Source organism: Nelumbo nucifera, chromosome 4 (genome assembly GCF_055504915.1).
Source record: "Nelumbo nucifera cultivar China Antique chromosome 4, China Antique-T2T, whole genome shotgun sequence".
In the NCBI taxonomy this organism is placed as follows: Eukaryota; Viridiplantae; Streptophyta; class Magnoliopsida; order Proteales; family Nelumbonaceae; genus Nelumbo; species Nelumbo nucifera.
Window position 1 is genome coordinate 90,902,530 of NC_142652.1, and position 23,569 is coordinate 90,926,098.

The 23,569-nt window shown below is 35.0% G+C and overlaps 1 protein-coding gene, 1 long non-coding RNA gene and 5 other non-coding genes across 8 annotated transcripts; all 7 read left to right on the forward strand.

The window, feature by feature from the left end:
- The first annotated feature begins 3,170 nt into the window (after positions 1-3,170).
- On the forward strand, positions 3,171-3,365 carry LOC148800840 (U2 spliceosomal RNA). The gene has a single exon (XR_016070994.1). It is a non-coding gene; the product is annotated as a U2 spliceosomal RNA (small nuclear RNA).
- An 864-nt stretch (positions 3,366-4,229) lies between these two features.
- On the forward strand, positions 4,230-4,389 carry LOC148800841 (U1 spliceosomal RNA). The gene has a single exon (XR_016071257.1). It is a non-coding gene; the product is annotated as a U1 spliceosomal RNA (small nuclear RNA).
- A 740-nt stretch (positions 4,390-5,129) lies between these two features.
- Positions 5,130-5,324, forward strand: LOC148800842 (U2 spliceosomal RNA). Its single transcript, XR_016070990.1, has one exon. It is a non-coding gene; the product is annotated as a U2 spliceosomal RNA (small nuclear RNA).
- A 4,185-nt stretch (positions 5,325-9,509) lies between these two features.
- Positions 9,510-9,672, forward strand: LOC148800843 (U1 spliceosomal RNA). The gene has a single exon (XR_016069315.1). It is a non-coding gene; the product is annotated as a U1 spliceosomal RNA (small nuclear RNA).
- On the forward strand, positions 9,528-12,628 carry LOC109113955 (uncharacterized). 2 transcript variants are annotated; one of them, XR_016085997.1, is made up of 2 exons: positions 9,528-10,180; positions 10,302-12,628. It is a non-coding gene; the product is annotated as an uncharacterized LOC109113955 (long non-coding RNA). The 2 variants fall into 2 exon arrangements; XR_002022083.2 differs by having other exon boundaries at positions 9,528-9,782.
- On the forward strand, positions 10,666-10,861 carry LOC148800844 (U2 spliceosomal RNA). Its single transcript, XR_016070988.1, has one exon. It is a non-coding gene; the product is annotated as a U2 spliceosomal RNA (small nuclear RNA).
- Positions 12,629-18,883: 6,255 nt separating the features above from the next.
- LOC104611618 (non-specific lipid transfer protein GPI-anchored 7-like) lies at positions 18,884-20,638 on the forward strand. The gene is made up of 3 exons (XM_010278757.3): positions 18,884-19,388; positions 19,638-19,682; positions 20,441-20,638. The coding sequence occupies exons 1-3, from the start codon at positions 18,992-18,994 to the stop codon at positions 20,524-20,526; spliced, it is 528 nt and encodes a 175-aa protein (XP_010277059.1). The 5' UTR covers positions 18,884-18,991; the 3' UTR covers positions 20,527-20,638.
- The last annotated feature ends 2,931 nt before the right edge of the window (positions 20,639-23,569 follow it).

Genomic DNA, 23,569 nt, shown 5'->3' on the forward strand with positions numbered 1-23,569 from the left:
ACTGTGAGAGCTACCAGAAGATCTTCCCAAAAAGATGCACCAAACGGGCCCATGTCTTTAGAAATCCCTTTCACACGTTGGTTAATAGCGCATTTGAATTTTGTAAATGTGAATTTAAAAGCGTTATGTCTCTATAAATGCATTATTGCGTTGGATAAATAATTAAGGGCAAATTTCTTTAACTACCCACACTTTTTAACTAATTGACAAATTGTACCCTTACTGTTTAACTATTGTCTTAGAGTACCCCTAAGTTTTCAAACAATTGTCTAAAACTTCATTGCCATTAACACTGTTAATGGAATAATGAAAAAGAATATTTTACCCATTATTCTCTTTCAAAGTTTCACAATGAAATAGGAAAATGGAGGACATAGAGAGATAGACAGAAAGAGTGACTACAGGTCCAGAGAAAGGGAGTGTGGTCTTCTATGCAAGTAAGCAGACCATCTTGGTCTACATTGCCTCATTTTATCACCTTTTAGTGGTATTTCTAGGCTCATTTGAATGACTTCATATCTTCATAACCATATCCTTTATAGTTTTTCCACTCAACCATCTTAACATATGCACTTTTTTCATACTCATTTTTTGGGGCTTATTTTTCCTTGACTGGCTAACACTCTATTTATATATTATAATACTAGTAGGTGTGCACGTGATTTGCACATGGAAATTTTAGACGATAATAATGATAGTAATACAAAATTTCCTATAAACTTTATGTATTTTTTATTTTTTGCATTTATATTTTTTTGTTTTATTATTAATCAGATGTGGATTGAAAATCCAAATTTGATTATATAAACACCTCATCCATATATGTGATAATCGGATTGAGTTGTAATGTTTCAAATACCTTTGATATATCTATTTGCTTGGCTAGATTTTTCTTTTTGTAATATTTAATCTTTTTTGTGTATCTGTATTTTGTTCATTTATAAAAAAATGAAAGATTTAAATAGAGGGAATTGAATGGGGTGAAGGTGAAAAATAGTAGTTCAATTTACAATTTAAAACTCATAGTTGAGTAGGGACTAAATTAAAAAATGAGTATTTTAGTCAAAAGAAAGTTCCACAAATTCATATTTTTAATAATAGTGTAAATATGTAATTATAGATGTGTTCAATTTTTTCTATAATTTTTTTTTGTATTTTTTGTGTAAAAATAATTCTAATATATCACACTTACATTTTGTTTAATATGATAAATATGTGATATTATACATGTGCTTAATGTTTTTTTTTGAAAAATTTATGTATTTTATATTTTATTAACTTTTATTATTTGTTTATGACATTAAAGGTTAACATGTTTGACCCAAATTTTGAACTATTGATATTTTCCAAACAATAAAATAATTTCATTTTTTGTCAGTTCTAAATTATGTATTCCATTTTCATTACCAATAAAAATAATTCTTGTTTGTTACACTTATTTTTTTAATTTTATTAATATAAAATATCGTAAATGTGTCTAATTTTTTGTAATTTTCTATTTATTTATATTTTAAAAATTTTATTACCTAACCATGACTTTGAACCTTGCAGTTAGAAAATTTAGGGGAGATTTTAGCAATTTACCTGAAAAAAAAAAAAAAAAAACTTTGAACTTTGCAACCAACATAAATAGGTAGAGATGGGGATTCAAATGGGTGGCTCAAAAGATGTTTTATTTCCCTTTTTTTTTATTATTTGAGGATGAATTGTATAAAAAATAGGCCTTATTAGTTCAAAATATCTTTTATACTCTACATAAATAGGATACTATTGTATTTACCTTTGTTACCATGTTAGTTCTTTGATTTTAGGTGTTTTTTTTTGGTATATTTGGTTCCTTTCACCACTAATAACCCCCTTTCCCCAAATCGATGGTTGTAAGAACCAATTCCACGTCAATGCTAGAGTGAACCAACTAACACTCCAACTAACCACCCCTTGGTTGGCCCCCAATTGTAGTTGTTCACCTCCTTTTTTATGCATATATTTCAATTGTGTAAGAGTATTCTTTGGTCAAGTTGAGGGTCAGCCTAGGCCCATGCATCCCTAATATTTAAACTTTGGACCCAATCTATGCAAAAGCTCAAGTTAGACCTGCCAAGTTGCTGCCCTGGTAAAAATTGTTATTTTTATTTAAAAACAAAACAAGGTTCATTCTCATATTAGGTTTTATTACATAAATTTATTGTCAAATTACAATTTACCAAGTAAAATTTGAGATGCCAATTATAATGAAGTAGAGCCAAAAGGCTTGATTAATAATTTACATGGTTTTGGGTCTAGGTTGGGACTAGATTGATATACTTTCTTATAAGTTGTAGTCAGGTCTACCATTTTCCGGACCTAATCCAACCCATTGACAAATTAACATCTAAAGAGTTTATACCTTAGGAGTATAAGTTGGTGTTTTGCTCAATTGATTATCTAAGGCCATGTTTGGGAGTGCTTATCTGGGCCATTAAGCACTTATTGGTATTTTGGAAATAAGCCCGAAATAAGTGCTTATTTTTTAAACCCAAATTTTCAGCCTTTTTTAAGTGCTTATACAATAAATACTCATTCAATTTTTTCTTCCAAAAATATCCTTAGTTGAATTTTAAAATACCACTTATAAAATTATACCTAGTTGAATTTTATAAAAGCACTTTTATAAAAAGTATTTTTACAAAAACACTTTTGTGAAAGTACTTTTACAAAAACACTTTTAGGAAAGTATCCTTACAAAAGCACTTTTACGAAAGAACTTTTACATAAACGCTTTTATAAAAGTGCTTTTGTAAAAGCACTTTTATAAAAGTGTTTTCATAAAAGTACTCTCATAAGTGTTTTTATAAAAGTACTTTCATAAAAATACTTTAAAAAAGTACTTTTATAAAAATGCTTTTGTAAAAGTACTTTCATAAAAGTGTTTTTAAAAAACTAATATTTTAAAAGTGCTTTCAAAAGGTATATTTTGAAAATTTAAAAGAAAATGAAGCACAAAATAGTTACAAATCCTTATTTAAGTAATTATTAGAGAAAAATACTACCAAATGCTGAATATAAAATAAATGCTTATTTTAAAAAATAAACACTTAAAAAAGTTAGGTAATAAATCCCACATCAGCTGGTGAAAAGAATTGAAGAGGCAGCGCCGACTATAAAAAGTGATGGAAAACTCTAAACAATTCATACCTTTCTCGGCCTTTTGGCTAAGATCAAGTGTAGTATCTGTTATTATCAGTTTAATATCTGATACGTGGGCCATCGGTCCACATGATATTAAGTTTATTTTTCTAGGGGAAGACCCACCGCAGTAGCTTGCTACTAGGGTCCTCGCGCGTCGCCCATGCGTTGCACTACTGCAAGGGCCCGGCGCATCCCACCAATTCATCATAAAAAAGTGTGTTTTCTGATTCTGGAAGTGTTAATATCTTTTATCATTTGGATTATTTTCTGGGTTGATCTGCAAGAATAATTATAATGTGTGGTCAAGTTAGGTACTGTTAATCAATTTTGAGAAGTGGGAATTTTGATTAAAGATAAACCGTTGTGGGGAGTGGAGAACCTCTCTTTGTACTAATGTATTCTCAGACGTCAGATGTCGATAACGATTCAAAATGATCTCCCCTGTTTCCAGAGGCGGTCGGTGTCGATCTTGGGTTGCAGCTGGCTGTTAAAGCTTAAAGCTTAAAGCTTCAAGCATTTGTTGATATATGCATGGAAACGGACTCGGTTCTGTTTTTGTCAAGGCCTTAAGGGGACTCGGTTCTGGTGGCTGATAAAAATGTTGTTTGATGATATTAGAGCAGAGCTGCTCAAAGTCTTCTTTTTTTGGTCTCCTCAAATAGTCTGGGACATTTTGTTAGTAGACATTGGAGTAGTACTGCTCACTTTATTTGTGAGTGGGAGCTTAATCGAAGGTTGGAGAGTGGTTTTTCTCCCCGCCTTCCTGTCTGCTGCTTTGTTCAACTCTATTTTTTTTTTTCCTTTTTATCTACAAATTAGATTTATCTTTACCAAAAGGAAAAAGAAAAGGCTAAAAGAGGAACTAAGATCATGACGCAAGGGATCACACAACTTAGCCATTTGCAGACTGCAAAACGGACTTTACCACTGGTTGCGTGCGGGATGCTTTAAAAACTATTGAGAGTTAAACTTTGAGTGGCCACGGAGTCCCACATCGCCTAAATAAGAAAAAGAGAAGAAAATAGAGGAGTATAAATAAAATGAAAAACGGAAGTCAAGACATACTTACCTGGACGGGGTCGATGGGTCATCAAGAAGTTTCATGGCTTAGGTTGGCGACCTCCATTGCACAAAGGAGGGGTGCCCGCCTAACATCTCCCCAAGTGGGAGAGTGTGCGTCATAATTTGTGGCAGTGGGGTACGCGTTCGCGCGGCCCCTATCCAATTCCTAATTTCAAGTTTTACTCCCTGTTTTGTTAATGAGGCTACATCTTAGTCCCATTTTCCCAGTTTTGGTCTCACGTGTTATCCCATCTTTGGTAATGTAAGGAAAATCTTAACTATTTTGCCGACTACATCTCAACACGTTGTGATCCTTTCTGAGTTTTCTACCAGCAAAAATTCAAAGGAAAACGGAAATGCAATTTCAATTCATTGGATCAGAACAATATATATCAGTGTTTTTGACCTAAACGACAATTTTTTGACAAAAAATAGTTGACTTGATCAATGATCCGTTGGTCCAGGAACCCTTGACCTGTTTGATCTGGACGATGGTTTTTTTTTCTTTTTGACAAAGGAGTGACTCAAAGATGAAAATAGAACCGGTTGCTTGAATAGTTCTGGGCTGAACAGTCCAAACTGTTGGAAAACCATATACAAACATGGCTGTTTAAGCATAACTATGGAAGAACTGGCCAACCCAGATAATTCTTTGATGAACACAGTCGGACCCTTGAAAAAGCTCAGGAGAAAGCTTTTTGAGCAGGCAAGAGAGTGGTGGGTCGGAGCAAACGATCTCTGGGCGTTGGGCAGTTGATTCATAAATGACTACGCCAGCGTGATCATGAACCAATGAATGGCGGGGAAGGAAAGGAGGACTTTAATCCCACATCGTCTGTTGAAAAGAATTGAAGAGGCAGCGCCGACTATAAAAAGAGATGGAAGACAATGAGGAAATCATACCTTTCTCGGCCTTTTGGCTAAGATCAAGTGTAGTATCTGTTCTTATCAGTTTAATATCTGATACGTGGGCCATCGGTCCACATGGTATTAAATTTATTTTTCTAGGGGGAAGACCCGCCACTGTAGCTTGCTACTGGGTTCTCGTGCGTCTCCCATGCGTTGCACTACTGCACGGGCCTGGCGCACCCCACCAATTCATTGTTGAAATCTTTCACTGTTCTAATCAGTGTTGTGAGCGGTTAGAAGGGGAATGCTGCAACTCTACACGATATCTGCTTTCTTGTTTTGATGATATTAGAGTATCATAGCTACTCAAGTTTAAAATCACACTTTGTTGCAGAATCGAGCTTGTTCTGAGGTTGTGAAGCGGTTACCCGTGTGTGTTATATGTAATGTATGTTTCTTCATCTTTTACTGAAAAAGAAAAGCTAAAACAAAAACTAGCTAAGATCATGACTCATGGGATCAAATAACCAGTTGAGAAGCTCTAACACAACTTCGCCATCTGCAGACTGCAATGCAGCCTTAAATTCATCTCGTGACTTGTGATTAGTGGACATGTAGGGTCCCTTTTGTTCACAGATCAAACTTTTTGCTGATCTGCAGACTGCAACACGAAATGCATGAATACAAAAGTCTTGCAGCCTTTATAAACTTCAATAGATCAAACTTTTTGCTGAACTATCAAACATTAGAAAGTTTTCAATTCGAGGTCCATCTAAGCTGCCTTCTGTTGTACGACATTAAAAAGCTTTCAAATTATTAGGACAAATAACGAAAGAGACAAATAACAACAAGGAAACCAAGAAAAAAAACAGATAAAACTCCTGAACTTCAGAGACATCTTATGACTCAAAAACCATGCTTTCTGCCTCCTTTCTCATGGAATCGAACAGCACAGATGACAGGTAGCGCTCACCAAATCTGGGGAAAATCACCTGCATAACGGCAAAACGAGTCATTTCTGACAACATAAGGTTGAAGAAAACAAGAATGAAATGAAACAGTTTGATGATCTAAATTTCAAATGAAACTAAAATAGTACAGGAATGTAGAATCAGCAGAAATGTAAGGTATGGGGTGAATTTTGTATACCAAGCTAAATTCCCCTCCCGTTTGCTATATGTGAATGAGGTTTTATTTTTCTTTGGGAAAATGCATCAGAGATTTATTAGTAGTACTTAAATTTTCTTGATGGGAATTAGTACTACTTACGTTTTTCTTTCCTATATAGGAAGTTAATAAGCTTCGCGAGAAATGTCTAAAATTTAGACAAGTAGGAATACTAATTCAAAGGTTTTATTTCAGTGATGTCACTTTTTAACCAATTGCATACCTTAACCTTTCAAAACAAGATTATTAAGGCCATGTTTGTGAGTGCATAAAAATAAGTATTTATTTGGGCCATTAAGCACTTATTGGGAAACAAGCCCGAAACAAGTGCTTATTTTTTAAGCCCAAATTTCCAGTTTTTTTTTTTTTAAGTGCTTATCACTTTTTATTTTTTATTTTTTTTCTTTCAAAATTATCCCTAGTTGAATTTTAAAATACCACATATAAAATTATCCTTAGTTGAATTTTATAAAAGTATTTTTATAAAAGTGCTTTTGTAAAAGTACTTTATAAAAAGTGTTTTCATAAAAGTAACTTAATAAAAGTACTTTCATAAGGATATAATTTGAAAATTTGAAAGAAAATAAAAGACAAAATAGTCACAAATGCTTATCTAAGTGCTTATTAGAGAAAGTCTACCAAACGCCCAATATGAATAAGTGCTTATTTTTTAAAATAAGCACTTGAAAAAGTTGATGTCAAATTTAAATAAATGCTTATTCAAATAAACACTCTTTTTTTTTTTTTTAACTTAAGCACTCTCAAACATGCCCAAAACAAATAGTTTTTTCTTGGACGCTTTACAAATCATCTGACACTACACATCTGAAACATCCTGTCATTCCAAGTGGCATTGTAACTAGTTAAATTAGCATGACCAGATTATTCCATTCACAAAACTTGATCTCTTCATTCTTGTCATTTCTGCCTTTCTTTTTCTCGTTCTTCTCTTACTTGTATGTGTTTGTGGGTTTCAAAAACTGATATTCATAACAATGCAACAATCATCCAAACAAGTAAAAGTTTGGCCTGAAAGATCTCCCAAGACTGCCTCGAGTAGTCCTGTTTGGCAGATCTTTTGTGACAAAAATTCAACATGATTGAAGATTCTAATAATATGAGATATGGAGTTCATTCAACTCCCAAAATGTTGTCAAATAGAATCCCAACAGCTGCAGAAAAGTGCTAACCTTATACATCTTGTTTTTGCAGCTAACTACAAAACAAACTTCAAATCTCTCTGCAATTTTAAGTGCAGCAGCAGTTGCAGCACCTGATGATATCCCAACCTGTAATCAATGATCTCTAATATCAGAAAACTAAAAAGGAAAATAATCCACGAACCAGAGAAATCTACATACAGATACAGATTTTGAAATTTGATTTGCTTATTCCAGATAACAGAGAAAAATGAAGGTCTTTTATCATCAAAGGGTAGAGAACTTACCAATAAACCTTCCTTCAGTGCAAGAAGCTTTGCAGTTTCAATAGCTTAATCACTTGATATCTAGAAATTACAGACATAACAAATTTAATAAATCAAAAATCAAATGAGCCTGTAATATGCACCTAATTAACGACCCAACTAGACATCTAATTGATGCAACAGATGTTGGACATGGAACTAAAGTAATTGGTGGATAAACCTTAAAATTCCAAAGAGCAAAGACCCAAACTAGTGGATGACATAAACTGTTGTCTATAGGTTCATGGACCTATGACTCAGTTTGGAAGGAGTACAAATACAAATATGTAGAGTGCAAAACATTGTATTTTGTATGTATTTGTACTGCACATATTTGTATTTGTACTCTTTCCAAACTAAGCCTATATTGCAGCCAAAGGACCCAATCAAAGTATAGTGTGCAAGAATTCTACGAAAGTACAAGTTACGATGGGCACTTAACCTTGTCAACATTGAAACCTGTAGTCTATAGGTTCACAGATCTATTGCGTGCATGAATTTTACTGTAACATAAATTAGTACTCCTAAAGCCTCTTTGTAACATAATTTTCTAAGGGTTTAAATCTTGGAAACAAACCCTCAGTGCATCTGCAGGGGTAAGGCTGTATACATCTGTCCCTCCTCAGACCTGACATTGGTGGGAGCCTCATGCACAAGCTGCCCTTTTAGCATAAATGTAGTACTCCTAAAACACCCTTTTACATATAATAATGTTGGTAAGTTAACCTTAATCCACTAATCTCAAGTCTAAAAAGCTAAGAAATCAAGAACATTTTAGCAAAAAAGAGGTGAATACCCAACCCAAAGTTATTGGGTTGACCCCAACCTGACCTAACCCGGACTGCCTTACAGCTGTAGATGTGGACAATTTATTTACTTTTATGAATGCCTTTTGTATATTCACTGATGTTTCAGTGAATAACTTCATCAATGAGATCAACCTCCAAATCACCAGGAATAAAACCAGCACCAATTCCTTGTATCTTGTGTGGACTTAAGACATTTGAAAGAAATTTATAAAGAATGGAAACAATTAATGTATTAAAACTTTGTTCCCTGTTCTCAAAAATCTTATTAAAGGGGCATTCTTTATGTGGGGTCCATTGAAAATTTATTTTCTTTGGGTGTCACTTATCTAACTAAGTAATGTCCATCTCCCAGGTGGATAAATATCTTTCTTACATGGAAAAAGTTGTCAATACTTGGATGAGATGAGGTTGCCCCTTTTAATAATAGATTTTTGGGCTAAAACAGTCATTATGTTATTTACCTGTGAAATTAAAGAACATGAGTAAATGTACTTACCCAAATAAAGAAGATAGTTTTGAGGTAAAAAAACCCATTGAGTGATTATAATCCCAAACAGATCTCTCTTGCTTTCAGTTCTCTTCCAATGTCCCAGATGGATAACCAAACAGATGAGGTGAGGATGAAACATACTTACCTGGTCTAACCAATCATATGCTCTAACGTCAAACTCAATCTTAGCACAAGCAGTGAATCAGGCTTTGTTAAAGATCATTCAATTATACCAATGGTGCTTACATTAATTAATTTGCTGGATATGGTGTTTCTGTGGAGAATGGTAACGGAGTTTGTGTGGAGCCTTAGTAAGGATGTATCCGGATCTCCCCTGTTTTCATATGCGTTCGCTGTGCATCTTCGTTTTACAATTAGCTATTAAGCTTCAAGCATTCGGATATCTAGCCTCAGAGTTGCTAGATTCCCACATCGCCTAAATAATGACAAAAGGGGAAAGTAAAGGGATATAAATAAAGTGAAAGAGGGTGGGTGAAACATACTTACCTGGACGGGGTCGATGGGTGATCAAGAAGGCCCATGACTTAGGTTGGTGACCTCCATTGCACTGAGGAGGGGTGCCCGCCTAACATCTCCCCAAGTGGGAGAGTGTACGTCATAATTTGTGGCAGCAGGGGGGTACGCGTTCGCGCGGCCCCTACCCAATTCCCGGGTTTGAAAATTTCACTTTCTATCTTGGCAGCAGGGGGGTACGCGTTCTTTATTTATGTTCTGTTTCTTTCACAAAATGAAGCTTCATTACATTCATAAGGTCTGTACGTCCATTCTCTTTTTTACATGCAAAATGGGCCACATTATGATCTCTGTCTTTACAATTGTCATACTCTATTTTAACATTTACCTAAAAGCTAAATAAGATAAATAGCTGGTGTCTCAGAGAGAGGTTTCTCCATCCATCCAGCTATACACTATCTCCTTAACTATTAGTATTTACAATATTCACAATAGATTGAGTATAAAAAAAGATGAGAATAGTCTTCACATTCCTAAAACCACGATCAGTGACCACCATTCTTCTGTAGCTGCTGAAGCCCTGCATTGATGCCTTGCTGCATGTATGATGTTTACCAAATCCATTGAAAATTATAGTTGCTACTGCTGCTGCTTCTGCTTCTGCTTCTGCATATATTATTAAATTCAATCATATGGGTTAGTTTTTGAGACAAAGCCAGGTTTAATGCATACTCCTCTTGATTTTTCCTGTTTTTATACATAGACAGAAAGCAGACCTGTCTCGTTTCTCTAATCCCGCATTTGATGTTTGTTTCAGAAATACAGACAATGGTCCATTCTGTGGATCTCCTATTCCATGAAAATTGATGGTTTGAACATGTGTTGTGAACAAGTTAAAAGGCTTCACAGATTCAGTGGACTTAATTTCTCAAGTACGCATTTGAACATTGATAATTATGGTTCATCTTGAGAGAGAAAAATACTCAGAAAAAAAGACAGGCAAGAGGGTGGTCGATCAGGGTGGCTGTTTCATAAATGAGTAAGGGTTGGATCGGAGGGAGACGAGGAAGGTCAAAGGTATTGGGTGATAATTGTCTCGGCTTTAGTACCACATCGGCTGGTGAAAGGAGTCGAAGAGGTAGGATGAACTATAAAAAGTGATAAAAGAAACAGAGAAGATCATACCTTTCTCGGCCTTTTGGCTAAGATCAAGTGTAGTATCTGTTCTTATCAGTTTAATATCTGATACGTGGGCCATCGGTCCACATGATATTAAATTTATTTTTTTAGGGGGAAGATCTATCTAAGTAGCTTGCTACTGGGTTCTTCAGGCGTCGCCCAGGCGTTGCACTATTGCTCAGGCCTGGCGCACCCCACCAATTCATACACCAAAATTATCTTTCCTTACTAAGAAATGTTTCTTTGGTTATCGTCCTCTTATTATTCCAACCTTCTTCACTTGGTGCAAAGACAGGCAAACAGCTGTGGTCTGCAATGTCTCAGTCATTATCAACGATTTTGGATGCTAAGAACGGGTTAGGTGTAGGGGTGTTGTTAATGGACGTGTTGTGTTGGATCGTTGGATGGATCAATAAGACATTGAATTGGATCAGGCTTGGCCTTAATATTGGATTAGATTGGACCTAGTCCATCCGTAATGGGTCCAATATTGGATTGGACCACCCAGGTCAGCAATTTACTGACCAAATCAATGGTTTTTGGCCAAATAGCGGTTTTGGGGTAAAATAGCAACTACTTCCCAGTTTTCCGGTTCGGTTTTAAAAACATTGCTTGGAATTGCTTTCTTCCTTTCACCCAGGTTGGGTCCATTGGGCGATGATTTCAAAGCAAAACATTATTAGCCATGATTTTGCCCTTGAGAGTTGAAATTCAAATAATTTTTAATAATTAATTAAATAATCCTAGTGGTTGGTTTTCTTCACTGACCGTTTGCTCCCATGAAAGTTCCACTTCTCCTTAGGCTTAGTTTGGAAGGAGTACAAATGCAAATATGTAGAGTATAAAACCTCATGTTTTGTATTATTTTGTATGTATTTGCACTGTACATATTTGCATTTGTACTCTTTCCAAACTGAGCCTTAATAGTGCAAACTCCGGATATTCAATTCTTTAATTTCTTTTTCTTTTTCCTCCGCCCATGTCAGAGCTTGGTAATAGTTTCGATTAATGTCTAAATGCAGATTTGATTCATTAAATATATAGGTGTTTGGCAAAGGTACTGGGAACACCACACCGTTTTCTCATAAAAACGGTGCTGGGCATGTGTGAGTTGTAAGCATCGTTTTCTGATAAAACTGTGCTTATTTTTTGTTTGGAAGCGGTGTTGTCACATAGGTTGTTTTCTGAAAAACAACACTGGTTTTGTTGGTACCAGTGCTATAGAACTGTTTTCAGCTTTGGTCATATTATTCAACATCCAAGATGATGCCACATCATTGCACCGCTGGTAACAACGAACTATTTTTTGAGAAAACATCAAATTTGGCGTTGCTTCAGACTTCACTTTCTTGATTTCCAAAGCATGGTTTGAAGCAACGCTTTTTATGGAAAAACAATACCAAGTAAGATGCCATTTTTTGAAGCACCGTTTTTTCTGATGTGCCGCCTACATGGCGCTGTTTTCTTAGAAAACAACATCGATGCCAAACACCCATTAACTCTTCGTATTAGCGATTCATGTTTCGATGATGAACAACGTATAACAACTCTTCCCATCTCCTATGGATCGAGAGTCCAATCAAATCAGACTGTGGACTAGATGAAGACTCCCCTGCGATCCTATGCCATAATGTGATGGTTTCCCATTCAAGCTTGTTTGCAATTGACGCAAATCTGAATTAGAATCTATATACAATTTTTATAATTGTTTGAATTTTGCATCTATTTATTTCTAATTACTAGTAAGTGTGTATGTGCTTTGCATGTGCCAATTCTAGATGATGATAATGATAGAAATAATCTATCCAAAATTTCTATAAAGTTCATGTAATTTTTATTTTTTATATTTTTGTTTTTCACTATTAATTGGATGCATATTGCAAAATTTGAATCTAATTACATAAGCACCTCATATTGGGCAACAAAGTTTTAGGTACCATTGACAGGCCTACCTACTTGGATAAATTCTTTTTGTAGTGTTTTATCTTCTTCTTATTATATATATATATATATATATATATATATATATATATATATATATTTGAAGAGGGAATTGAATGATGTGAAAATTGTAGTTCAAGTTACATTTTAAACCTCATAATTAAATAGGATTAAATTCAAAAAATTGGTATTTTAGGCAAAAGAAAGTTCCACGATCTTATTCATATTTTTAGTAGCAATATAAATATGGAGTTATACATGTGTTCAATTTTTTTATATTTTTTTTTATTTCTATGCATGTAAAAATAATATTGTTATTTTTACACAATTTTTTTAATATTATAAATATATGATATTATACATGTGCCCAAATGTTTTTTATTTTTGTGCTTTTTATATTTTATTAATTTTTATTATTTAATTATGACATTAAAGGTTAATAGGTTTGACCCAAAAGTTGAACTATTGATTTCTGCTAAATTGGAAACTAATTTAATTTTTGGTCAATTTAGATTATATACATTTTAATCATCAATTAAAAAAATCTTGTTTATTACACTTCCTTTTTCTAATTTGATTAATAAAAAAATCATAAGTGTGCCTATTTTTATATTTTTCTATATTTATTTATATTTAAAAATTTTATTATCTAACTATGACTTCATGAATAGGCTAATTTGATTCGAATAGTTGAATTGCTTAGTCATCAATTGGATAAAGAATGATTTTGTTTTTTATTAATTTTAAAATATATGGATTTATATTGTTAAAAGCATTAGACATAAATTTAATTAGTAGTATTTATTAGTTAAACTAACTTAAATATGGGATTTAATAAGAGAGAATGAGAATTAATACCTTAAATACAAGAATTAAATGAGGTGAAAAACATTAATTGAAATTATGTTTTTAACCTTCATATAATTAGAGATATACTAAATAACAAATATGAACATTTTAGTCAAGAAAAATTTTATACCCTTATTCATACTTTTTATAAGTAATTTATATTCTTCCATAATAAATTGTATACTTTTTTTGTTTCCTTTGCACTCATTGGTCATTCAAATTTTGTAATAATCTTAAATGAATTCTTTCATATAAATTGGAAACCACGCCATCTTGTTTCATTCCCAGACAAGTTGACAGATAAGCTTCTTCCAACATTCATTCTCTTTTATAGAGGCAGGAATGACATCATTTTACTTCTCATACACAGGTAAAACAGTGAAATAAAAAGTAAATCAAAATTATAAGTTTATAACCAACGCCCAACGGTAAAATCTAATGTCGTTCAACTTCCGATCTATTGTTTTTGCCAACGCCCAATCATCAGATTTTCTTGTTTTCAGGTCACGTAGTCACGTACAGTGCCGGAAGCGATGCACATCCTTTTTGCCAAGCAAGTTGTTTGAGAAGGAAAAAAAAATTACAAACAACAAATTGAATGAGATGATGTATCATGCGCGCGCACAAAATTTCCAACTTAAGCTATTGTTTTCAAACAAGTCATGTTTGATTCGCGTGAATACTGGAATCAGAATTGGAGTGGACTATTTCCATTCTAACTGGAATCAGAATTGGAAATGACTATTTCCATTCTAACTGTGCGAATCGTGTTTGATTCGCCAAACAAGTCATGTTTGGCCGAATAACATTCCCATTTCAGATAGTGGTCAATTGGTCATTCTCTCCCCCTCTCTCGTGAATGAAATTCCATTTTAACTAATTTCAATTTTCTTTCTGATTTTTATATGAACCAAATGGACCGCTCTGATTCGAATTCTGAGAGGTTTCTATCCCAATTCTGACTATGAACCAAAATAACCCTAAAGTTTTCTTAATTTAGTAGTCATATGAAAAAATGATGTGTTTGCTTTAATAGGAAGTAAGGATCTGTTTTATTCATAGTCTGAATTGGAATTGGAATTTTAATCGCTCAGGAACCAGAATTAGAATGATCTAGCCCCATAGTCTATTTGGTTCAGATAGGAATTAGAATAAAATTAGAATAATCTGAAATTAGAATAGGAACGGGATTTCAATTCTGTCCAACCAAACAATTGTAATCAGAATGGGTCATTCTGATTCCGATTCTAGACCCCTATTCCCATGAACCAAATGGGCCATTAGTAGCCTTAAGGCTACCTAAAATCCATCTTTAAATCATCTATAAAGAGCAAAGCTCTATTAGACGTGTGTTACCCAAAAAAAAAGTATGAGCTTCAAATGTAGTTACCATTGCTCTCAAAAAGGTTAATGGTTACTAAAAAGAAAAATAAAACAAAACTCATTTCAAATAATGTAGGATTCATAAAGTGAATTATTATTTAGAAATAAAACTTGATTTAATCTCAAATTAAATAACAAATATATAAAAAAATATCAAATAAAATAATAATAACCTAAATTTACGACATAAAAAATGGGTCAAACAAGATTTATCAGGATACATGAATAAAAACATTAGAATACTGACCCATACTTAGTTTGGGGTAAGACTGTAAACAGATTGAATTTGGATAAGATCTAGTTGCATCTGCATCCACATGCAATTATGAAACCTTTAAATTCGCATCAACAACCAATTATGTTAGATTTTGGATCTGATTCAAATTTAATATGTAACCATCTTGTTGTGTTTCAAATGACAAAAAATAAAAAGTTAACATAACTTAATTATTTTTAATTTAGATGTATAATAAATGTAAAATATTAAATTTATCAATTATAAATTTTATATAATTATAAATAATTTTTTTCTTAGATTCAGATTTTAATCAAATTGGATGGGGTTAACTTCTCATAATTAGATATTGGAATTTCTGAGTCCATTGACAGCCTTAGTACGGATTGATGTTTTTAAAAAAAGGCAAACAAGAAAATGAATAGAACGATGTATCATACACAAAAAACTGTTTGGGTTATGGTTGAACTGGCCAAAGATGCCACTGGCAGCCTCTGCGGCCATCCTCTCTCTCTAGCCACGTCGACACCATGCATGACAGGTAATCATGACCAAGGAGTATCCTGCATGGATGAGGAAGTTAACTCCGTTGTGAAAGATGAGACATTCTGAAAACCTTGGCGGGCAACCTCATTCCTAAAACCCTGGAAGCCTCATCCGCATAGAACACGGGCGTCCAACTATAAGTAGGTAATCTCTGCTCAAGGTAAAAGGACTTTTGGAAGCATGCACTATGAGAATACTTCTGCATTACCTTTTCTGCTTGGATCATCATTGTTCTACTACGCTTAGCCCGATCACTCTTCTTTATTCAACTGATTTGAGCGTTGGAGTACTTACCTGGAGATAATTCCTCGAACTTTTGACCTTCTCCTATGGTTGCAGATCCTAGTGTGTGACTTCATTTTTCCACCTCGACTTCATTCAATTAACAGGATTATCTAACTGTATCCTCAAACCCGGAACATCTCAATCGAACAACATCAAAAACTTCCAAGAAAAGCTATTTTCCTTGAATTTAATAGCCGTAATAAAAAAATAGTAGCCATACAAGGCCATTTGAAATCCATCTTTAAATCGTCCACAAAGAACAGAGCTCTATCAGAAATTACATGCTCTATGCAATTTGTACAGGAAGTCAAGCTGAAGCTGGTATCTTTGTAATCCACATAATGAGAACTATTGATTATAAGACATGATGAATTGATTGTGATGGAGGGTAGATGACAAGTTGTTAAGCCCCACAGAGGTCACGTGCCCACTATCTATTCTCCCCCTTTTACTAATCTTCTGGTTCTGAAGTTCAATTTTTGTGGGCTGATCTGTTCCTTACCACATTTGCCGTGTGAAAGCTTTGACAAATTCACTTGGAGGATATTTTCTGGTCCCAACAACAAATTCGCCCCATCTATAAAAAAAAAGACAAGAAATTCAACTTTTACATTTCAATTTTTCTCAGAGGTCTTGTACACTATTTTAATTCTTCCGTTAAGCCCAATAAAAATCTAAAAACTAAAGAGAAGCCAATGACTGATTTCTCAGTCTAAATTTTGGGGGTAGTTCTCCTCTGATCTGTAGTGATTTATCTATTGTGAAAAGAAAGAATAGACATCTTTTTTGGAATTCTGATAAGATGTATAATGAAATTTCTTAAATTTACAAAATCAATTACGTTCCAAACGTAATGGTTTAGTGAGGAAAATCTCAAATTTTTAGACACAATTACCCTCTCCTAAAAAATGAAAAAAAAGTTTTTGATATTATTTTATGAATTTTATTTATTTTGTCAATTAATTACACTTTAACCCACATGCCAAAATTTACATATATTTCGGGAATTGAGTGTTGGTTCCCAGGCAGGTAGTTGATTTTTTATGTAACTCGGTTAATTGACATGCAGTTGAAGAATTAATGCCATCATTTATGGGAAGATTTCCCAGCTCAAGTGTTGCGAGGTCGATGTGAAAGATCAATTTTGTAAGGAAAAATTTACTATGTCGGAAAAATATGATACCTAGAAGGCTTTAACCAATCACAACGCCTCTGAATTTTATAAAAACCCGTTTGATTGGTTATTAAATTTATAATGTCCGTTGATTGGTTGTAAATTTTTTTGGTATCATATTTTTTCAGCATGATAGTACAATTTGGAAACCTGATTTTTTTTTTTTTAATTTTGTTTGGGGTTTGATAGGAAGTTCATAGATTGGGTCATGGCATGCATGATTTTCAAAATTGGACCGAACTGGACGGTCTGACCAGAAAAATTGGGAACCGATCAGGTCTATTTTCTCCAAAAACCATTAATTTTGGTCAGCGAACAATTAAACCGGGTAGTTAAAACATTTGAACAGTTTTAACCATTTTTGATTTTTTTTTTATTTTTTTTTGTCAAAATCGAACGTTTGGCCTGTTCGACCCGATAACTGGATCCCTAATCGATTCGATCACCAGGTCAGTTTTAAAAACTATGACGGCAGGCACTTCATCTGTCTCATATCAAATTCTTGTGAATGGTAGTCCAAGTGAGTTGTTTATATACCTTCTAGAGGCCTTAGGCAAAGAGATCCATTACTTACCTGTTCTTATTGTGCTATAAGATTTGATCTCTTACTATTAAGTGTCTGGGTATGATATCTGGAATTAAAAAGAACAAATTGTGTCCTGCTATCACCTCATCTCTTTTTTGCATATGACTTATATTTCTCAAAGGCCAGTGTAGCAGGAGGAAGAATAATGAAGGTTCTGGAGCAGTATGGAGAGGTGTCTGGTCAGAAGGTGAATCTTGCAAAATCTGAAGCTTATTTTAGTCCAAATCTCCATCCGAGGCTAATAAGGATAGTTTCTAGGGTGATTAAGGTTAAGTCAGTGGATTAGCTGTAAGTAATAGTTTTGTACATTTGATATAGATGGAGGGTAATGAGTTAACAAAAAAAACGATCTTGCGTAATATGTTTAATCCAATTGGCAATTTGATGGACAGGAACATTATACCTCATATTAATAACTAAAAATTGAATAAACTGAAAAAAAAGAAACAGATTTTTCTTTTGCATTAACAGTTTTAAGATCGACCAATGTAAAGAAGTTCTGTTCTAAAGAGCATGAACCGCTAATTGGGAATCTGAGCAGATCAAGATGTTGAATTTTCTCAGTTGAGGCGCTTGGTAAATGTGGTTTTTGTAAAATTGTTTCTGCTATCTATGCTGAAGCTGTGGCAATCAGAGAGAGACCTCGGGTTGAATAAGGGTGAGAAAAAAACTGATCAAAACCGAACCAAAAATTTGGTTAACTAAATCAAACGGTTCGATTTTAATTCAATATTTAAAAAAAAAACAAAAATACCAATTTGATTTTAGTTAACCAAAATAGAAAATCAGCGATTAATAAACCAGTTCGATATTTTTATGACGTATTAGTGGGCCCTAGTGGGGCCACCCACTCTATCGTTCCTCTTTGTGCGTCCTGGCTCCTAACTTGTTAATCTGCCATGTGTGAAGTGGATTGGGCCCAGTCGGACCACGTGGATCAACTCATGTCGTTGTAGGCCCAGTTAAAATTCCTCCTCGTGGACGTGGATCCCACTCCCCAAGAAAAAACCTTTGGCGGTTTTCCCGGACATGGTCCTTGAGAGTTGAGAAAACGACAATTACCAAAATCCCCTTCCTTTCTTTTGCAGTTAGGTTTCGCTTCTTTTTCTTTTTCTGATGCATGCGAACGAATAATTCGGATCTTTTTTATAATTGAATAATTTGGATCTGCAGCCAAACACCACTTTGACATCCAACGGTTATTTAAATCCAGACAATAAGCCAGATGATCAGACACTCAATTTCATTGTTTACGGCTCAACCCACCTTTCTGCATCTACCTAAATTCTCCGGTGTAGAAGATAACTGAGAAGTAAATGCCTGAGTTCAATGAGTAACTATAGAAAAGAGAAGAGGGTGCCCGTGAACCAGAGAGAGAGAGAGAGAGAGAGAGAGATGGGTGATTCAGAGGGTAAGAGGAGTGATGTGGGTATGTGGGCGGTGGTGATGGTGGCGATCCTGTTGATCGGAGGAGCGAGGGAGGTAGAGGGGGAGGATACACCGTCGTGCGCGTCGAATCTGGTGGCATGCGCACCGTACTTGAATTCAACGAAGCCGCCGGATTCCTGCTGCACACCTCTTCGGAACGCCGTAAGCACCCAACTCGAATGCCTCTGCAATCTCTATAAGAGCCCCTCTTTGAAAGCTTTTGTCAGCAACGTCACTCAAGCCCTTGAGCTTCCTAAGTACTGTGGCATCAACGGCACCATCAGCGCTTGCAACAAAGGTTTGTGTTTTGTGTATCTATAATTCTATATTCTGCTTTTGTTACCCAAGTCGTGGAGTTGCAGATGAATGTGGTTTTTTGCTTGGATATTGGGAAAACCTAGTAAACCCACTAGGGGTTTGAAAAAGGAGATTTTGATGGAGTGAATTGAGTGATGAGTCTATTGGGCTTGGAATTGGAATCTGCCTTGAGGGTTTCTGATCTGATGAGTGTTTTAGTAACGATGTATATGTTTTTTATTTTTTGCAGCGCAAGCTCCAACTTCTACTTCTACTTCTGTGCCATCACCTCCAGGTATGAATCTTTGTTTAAACCCATTTTAGATTTAGAGAAGATATTTGTTAGTGACCCACTTAGATTGAGAATCTGCTTCTTTGATTTTTGTTATTTTTTGTTTCTCTGAACATTCAGATGTTAAAAAGGTATAAATTATAGATAACCCATCTAGCAAATACCGACCCCTGTTTCTGAAATGTTTCTGCATGCACTTACCTCAACCAATCAGATTTTTGGCTACCTCCTTTCACTTTGTCAAATGGTCTGTGAATTGTTGAATTTTTTGTACCTTTTCGGTAAACTGCTGGGATGGTTTAGATTAGTAGCTATGTCTTCAGACTTATAATGTTTGTATGGATCAAAGGGATGAAACTTGAGCAGATCGGAATTGATAGTGTTCTTCTAGCTATAAAAATGAGCCAAAAAGTACTTTGGGCCTTTGGTAAAAGGAAACACTTTTAAGGAGTGTTTCTTTCTGAGCACCAAATGCTCAAAGCACTTTTTGATTCATTATGCCCTGAAAGCGCTTTTTTTTTTGGTTTTTTATTCATTTTGCCCTGAAAGCATTTGAGCATAACGAATCATTCTGCATTTTTCATTTAAGAGTGTCTCTTTCTGAGTTCGACTCAAGGATTTCATTTATGGTAAAACAAACAACATAAAGAAATAGAATAAGCCCAAGAGGTCAAATCATACCCATTGTCAAACTTGGATATTTCTTCGTGCTTTGCTGACGAACTTCCCTGGGTTGAATTTACATCACTGGTGTGTCGCAGGGGGAGAAGGCAGTGGCGTGGGCAGGCTGGCATCGACCGGAATTGCTAGTCTTCTTATGGTTTGGTTTTCTATGAATGTGTTCTAGGGAGGATTATATCCTTTCTGTGGGCGAAAAACTTTGAACATTTAGGAAGACCAATTGGTTGGTGGTGGCCTTTGTAATAGTCTAATAGAGATGAGTTGATTGATTACTTTAATTTCCCTTTCCTTTACGCTAAGGTTAAGTTTAGGAGTGCTTATTTGAAGAATATAAGTGAAAAATACTTATTTTTTCCTTTCAGTGAAAAATACTTATTTTAAACAGGGTAGTATAGGTATTTTCAAAATGATATGGAGGGCTAAGAGCCTAAGATAAGCCAGAAAGGAAATAAGTACTAGGCTGTGTTTAGTTTGAACTTTGACTTTGAAGGAAGTAAGGAAAGGAAATAAATATTATTTTTTCCTTCAAATCAAACATAACTTTAAAAATATATTCAAATTTTGGGCATCTCAAATAAGTTTTTATTCTCAAACACTTTTTGCGGGCTTATTTCCAAAGCCCAAATAAGTATTTATTGGTGCATTTCTAGCCAAAATGTAGCCTAAATTTGGTTTTGGATCACTCTTACTTCTTACTTCCTGTAAAACCAAACACAGCCATAAAATATCCAGCCCGCACCCGCAATTACGGGGAAGTATATAGCGAAAGGTCATGAGGCCAACCATTGGTGCCTGTACCAACTGAGTTCACATCTGCAAAACTGCGCCCCACCCAGCGCGGCCCAAAAACGCCCCACAGCACATCTCAGCGTGCATTGGGAACATCTCCCGTAGGATTGGCTGTGATCCAGCGCGCTGTATGGGGTGCAGATGTGAATTCTTACCAACTCTCTTGAAAGTTGAAACCACAATTATTAGCTACAGAATTGGAATTTCCATTCTCTAAATTCCTAAATTCTCTCCGCGAAACGCGGAACCTGCATTTTATACCCTTTGGTTTCGAATTCTGCGTTTTCCGCGGACATCGGGGAATGAGGATTAGTCGATAGTCATTTCCAACGTGTGTGGACGATTATTAGATTATGCATGAATGAAATACATAACAGAGAGTCAAAGTCTTCTGATATACGTAGGCTTTTAAATCGTCGTGGACCCGGACGGTCGGACCGCTTTGGCTTAGAAACCGGTTAGGTTATCAGCTCCAAATGGTTATTTTCCTGAAAATTGTTGAATTCATCAGTGGTTCGCTTATTTGGTTGTCAAATCCGATGTTTTGAAAAACTATCCAGAATCAGAACTGTTCTAGTCACGGATTTTTGAGTTGATTCGACTGTCTAATTCCAATGGACAGTTTGTACTGACAAAAGGTTTAAAAATAAAACATAAAGGTCATTGATCAATTCAACGGTTTTTGGCTAGGAATCAGGTTTGGGGTAAAATAGAACTGGTTGTCTGGATGGTTCTTGGGCCAAACGGTCCAACTGTCTAGGTCAATGTTGGTTCGAAAACATTGGTCAAATTTGTGACTTGTTTGATCTCGACAACGGTTTTTGGGTTAATCTTTTATTTTATATTTTTATTTTTTAAATGTGATAAGCTGATTCAGTGTTTTCAAAACATTGTTGGCCTAGTTTTTAATCAAAACCAATTGACTTGGCAAAAAACCCTCAAACCAAATTGGTTGAATCATTGACCTGTTCGACCCGGTCACCAAGTCACGGGTTGCACACTTAATATATTGCAAACTTTTAGAAGCCATAACTTTGTGCGTAGATGTCCGATTGGGGTTTTTTTTTCTATTTTAGGTAATGTTTTGATATATATGCATCCCAAGGCATCTTATGCACCTTACCAAGCTATTTTTGAAAAAAAAACTCTTTTTGGCCTCAAATAATTTTTAATATTTTTATAAATAAGAAATTAAAATCTGAATTAAAATATAAATTAAATATAGCATAATGCATATGTTATGTATAGAATCTAATTATACATATTTATTGATAAAATATATGTATATATGTATATGCTGATGTGACGTGATATGACCAGATTGACCAAGAAGGTCTAACTGGTAACCAACAATAAAAAATGGTTTGGCCTTGCTTTTTGAAACACTGAGCTGATTTGTTCGGACTAAATTATCAAACTGCTGAACTGGAAACTAGTGGCCAAAGTGGTTCCAGTTATTGATAAAACCTGTGGAAAAACTCTCTGTCTTTTCATTATGCAAGGTACAATATATATATATATATATATACAAATCTCATGCCCAAATATAGAAAACTTAGCTGTAGGAAACTACTAATTACAGCTGCAGGAAACTACTAATTACATCCTAGAGGATGAGGGTAAAGATATTCACTTCCCAAAAATACATGCTGGAATATTTACATTCCTATACAAGGATAGATCTCCCAATACTCCCCCTCAAATTGGTGCATGAAGATTTCGAATGCCCAATTTGCCAAGAAAATGTGCGAATTTCTGTTTTCCAAGAGCCTTCATCAAGATGTCAGCCAACTGTTCTGTGGTTCGAACATGACAAGTAGCAATGTTCCCACGTCGTATCTCATCTCGAACAAAATGGCAGTCGACCTCAATATGCTTTGTTCTCTCGTGAAACACTGGATTTGCGGCTATATGTAGAGCTGCTTGATTATCACAATACAATCGCGCAAGTTCATCATGTGCCAACCCCAAAGATAGTAGAAGTTTCTTCATCCACTTCAACTCACAACTTGTCGTAGCCATCGAACGATATTCTGCTTCTGCAGAGGAGCGCGACACAATATCTTGTTTTTTCGTTTTCCAAGAAACGGGTGATTACCCCAGCAGAACAAAGTAGCCAGTCAACGAGCGTCGCGTTAACGGGCAACTTGCCGAATCAGAATCGCAATAGGCATATAGATGCAAATTGTTGTCAGAACGCAAAAATACACCTTGTCCAAGATTCCCTTTCACATATCGCACCACTCGCAAAGCTGCCTCCCAATGTTCTTGTCATGGACCCTGCATGAATTGAGCCAAGATATGAACACAATAACACAGTTCAGGTCGTGTGATGGTTAAGTATATTAACCGTCCCACTAATCGTCTATATTGTTTCGGATTTTCCATTAGAGCGCCCTCTACCAGCGCAAGATGAGGAT

Bases quoted from the DNA above. Each gene is read 5' to 3' on its own strand.
- LOC104611618 (XM_010278757.3), top strand. From the start codon at position 18,992: ATGAGTAACTATAGAAAAGAGAAGAGGGTGCCCGTGAACCAGAGAGAG. The intron at 19,389-19,637 runs GTTTGTGTTTTG...TATTTTTTGCAG, and splicing joins CATCAGCGCTTGCAACAAAG to CGCAAGCTCCAACTTCTACT. The intron at 19,683-20,440 runs GTATGAATCTTT...GGTGTGTCGCAG, and splicing joins TTCTGTGCCATCACCTCCAG to GGGGAGAAGGCAGTGGCGTG.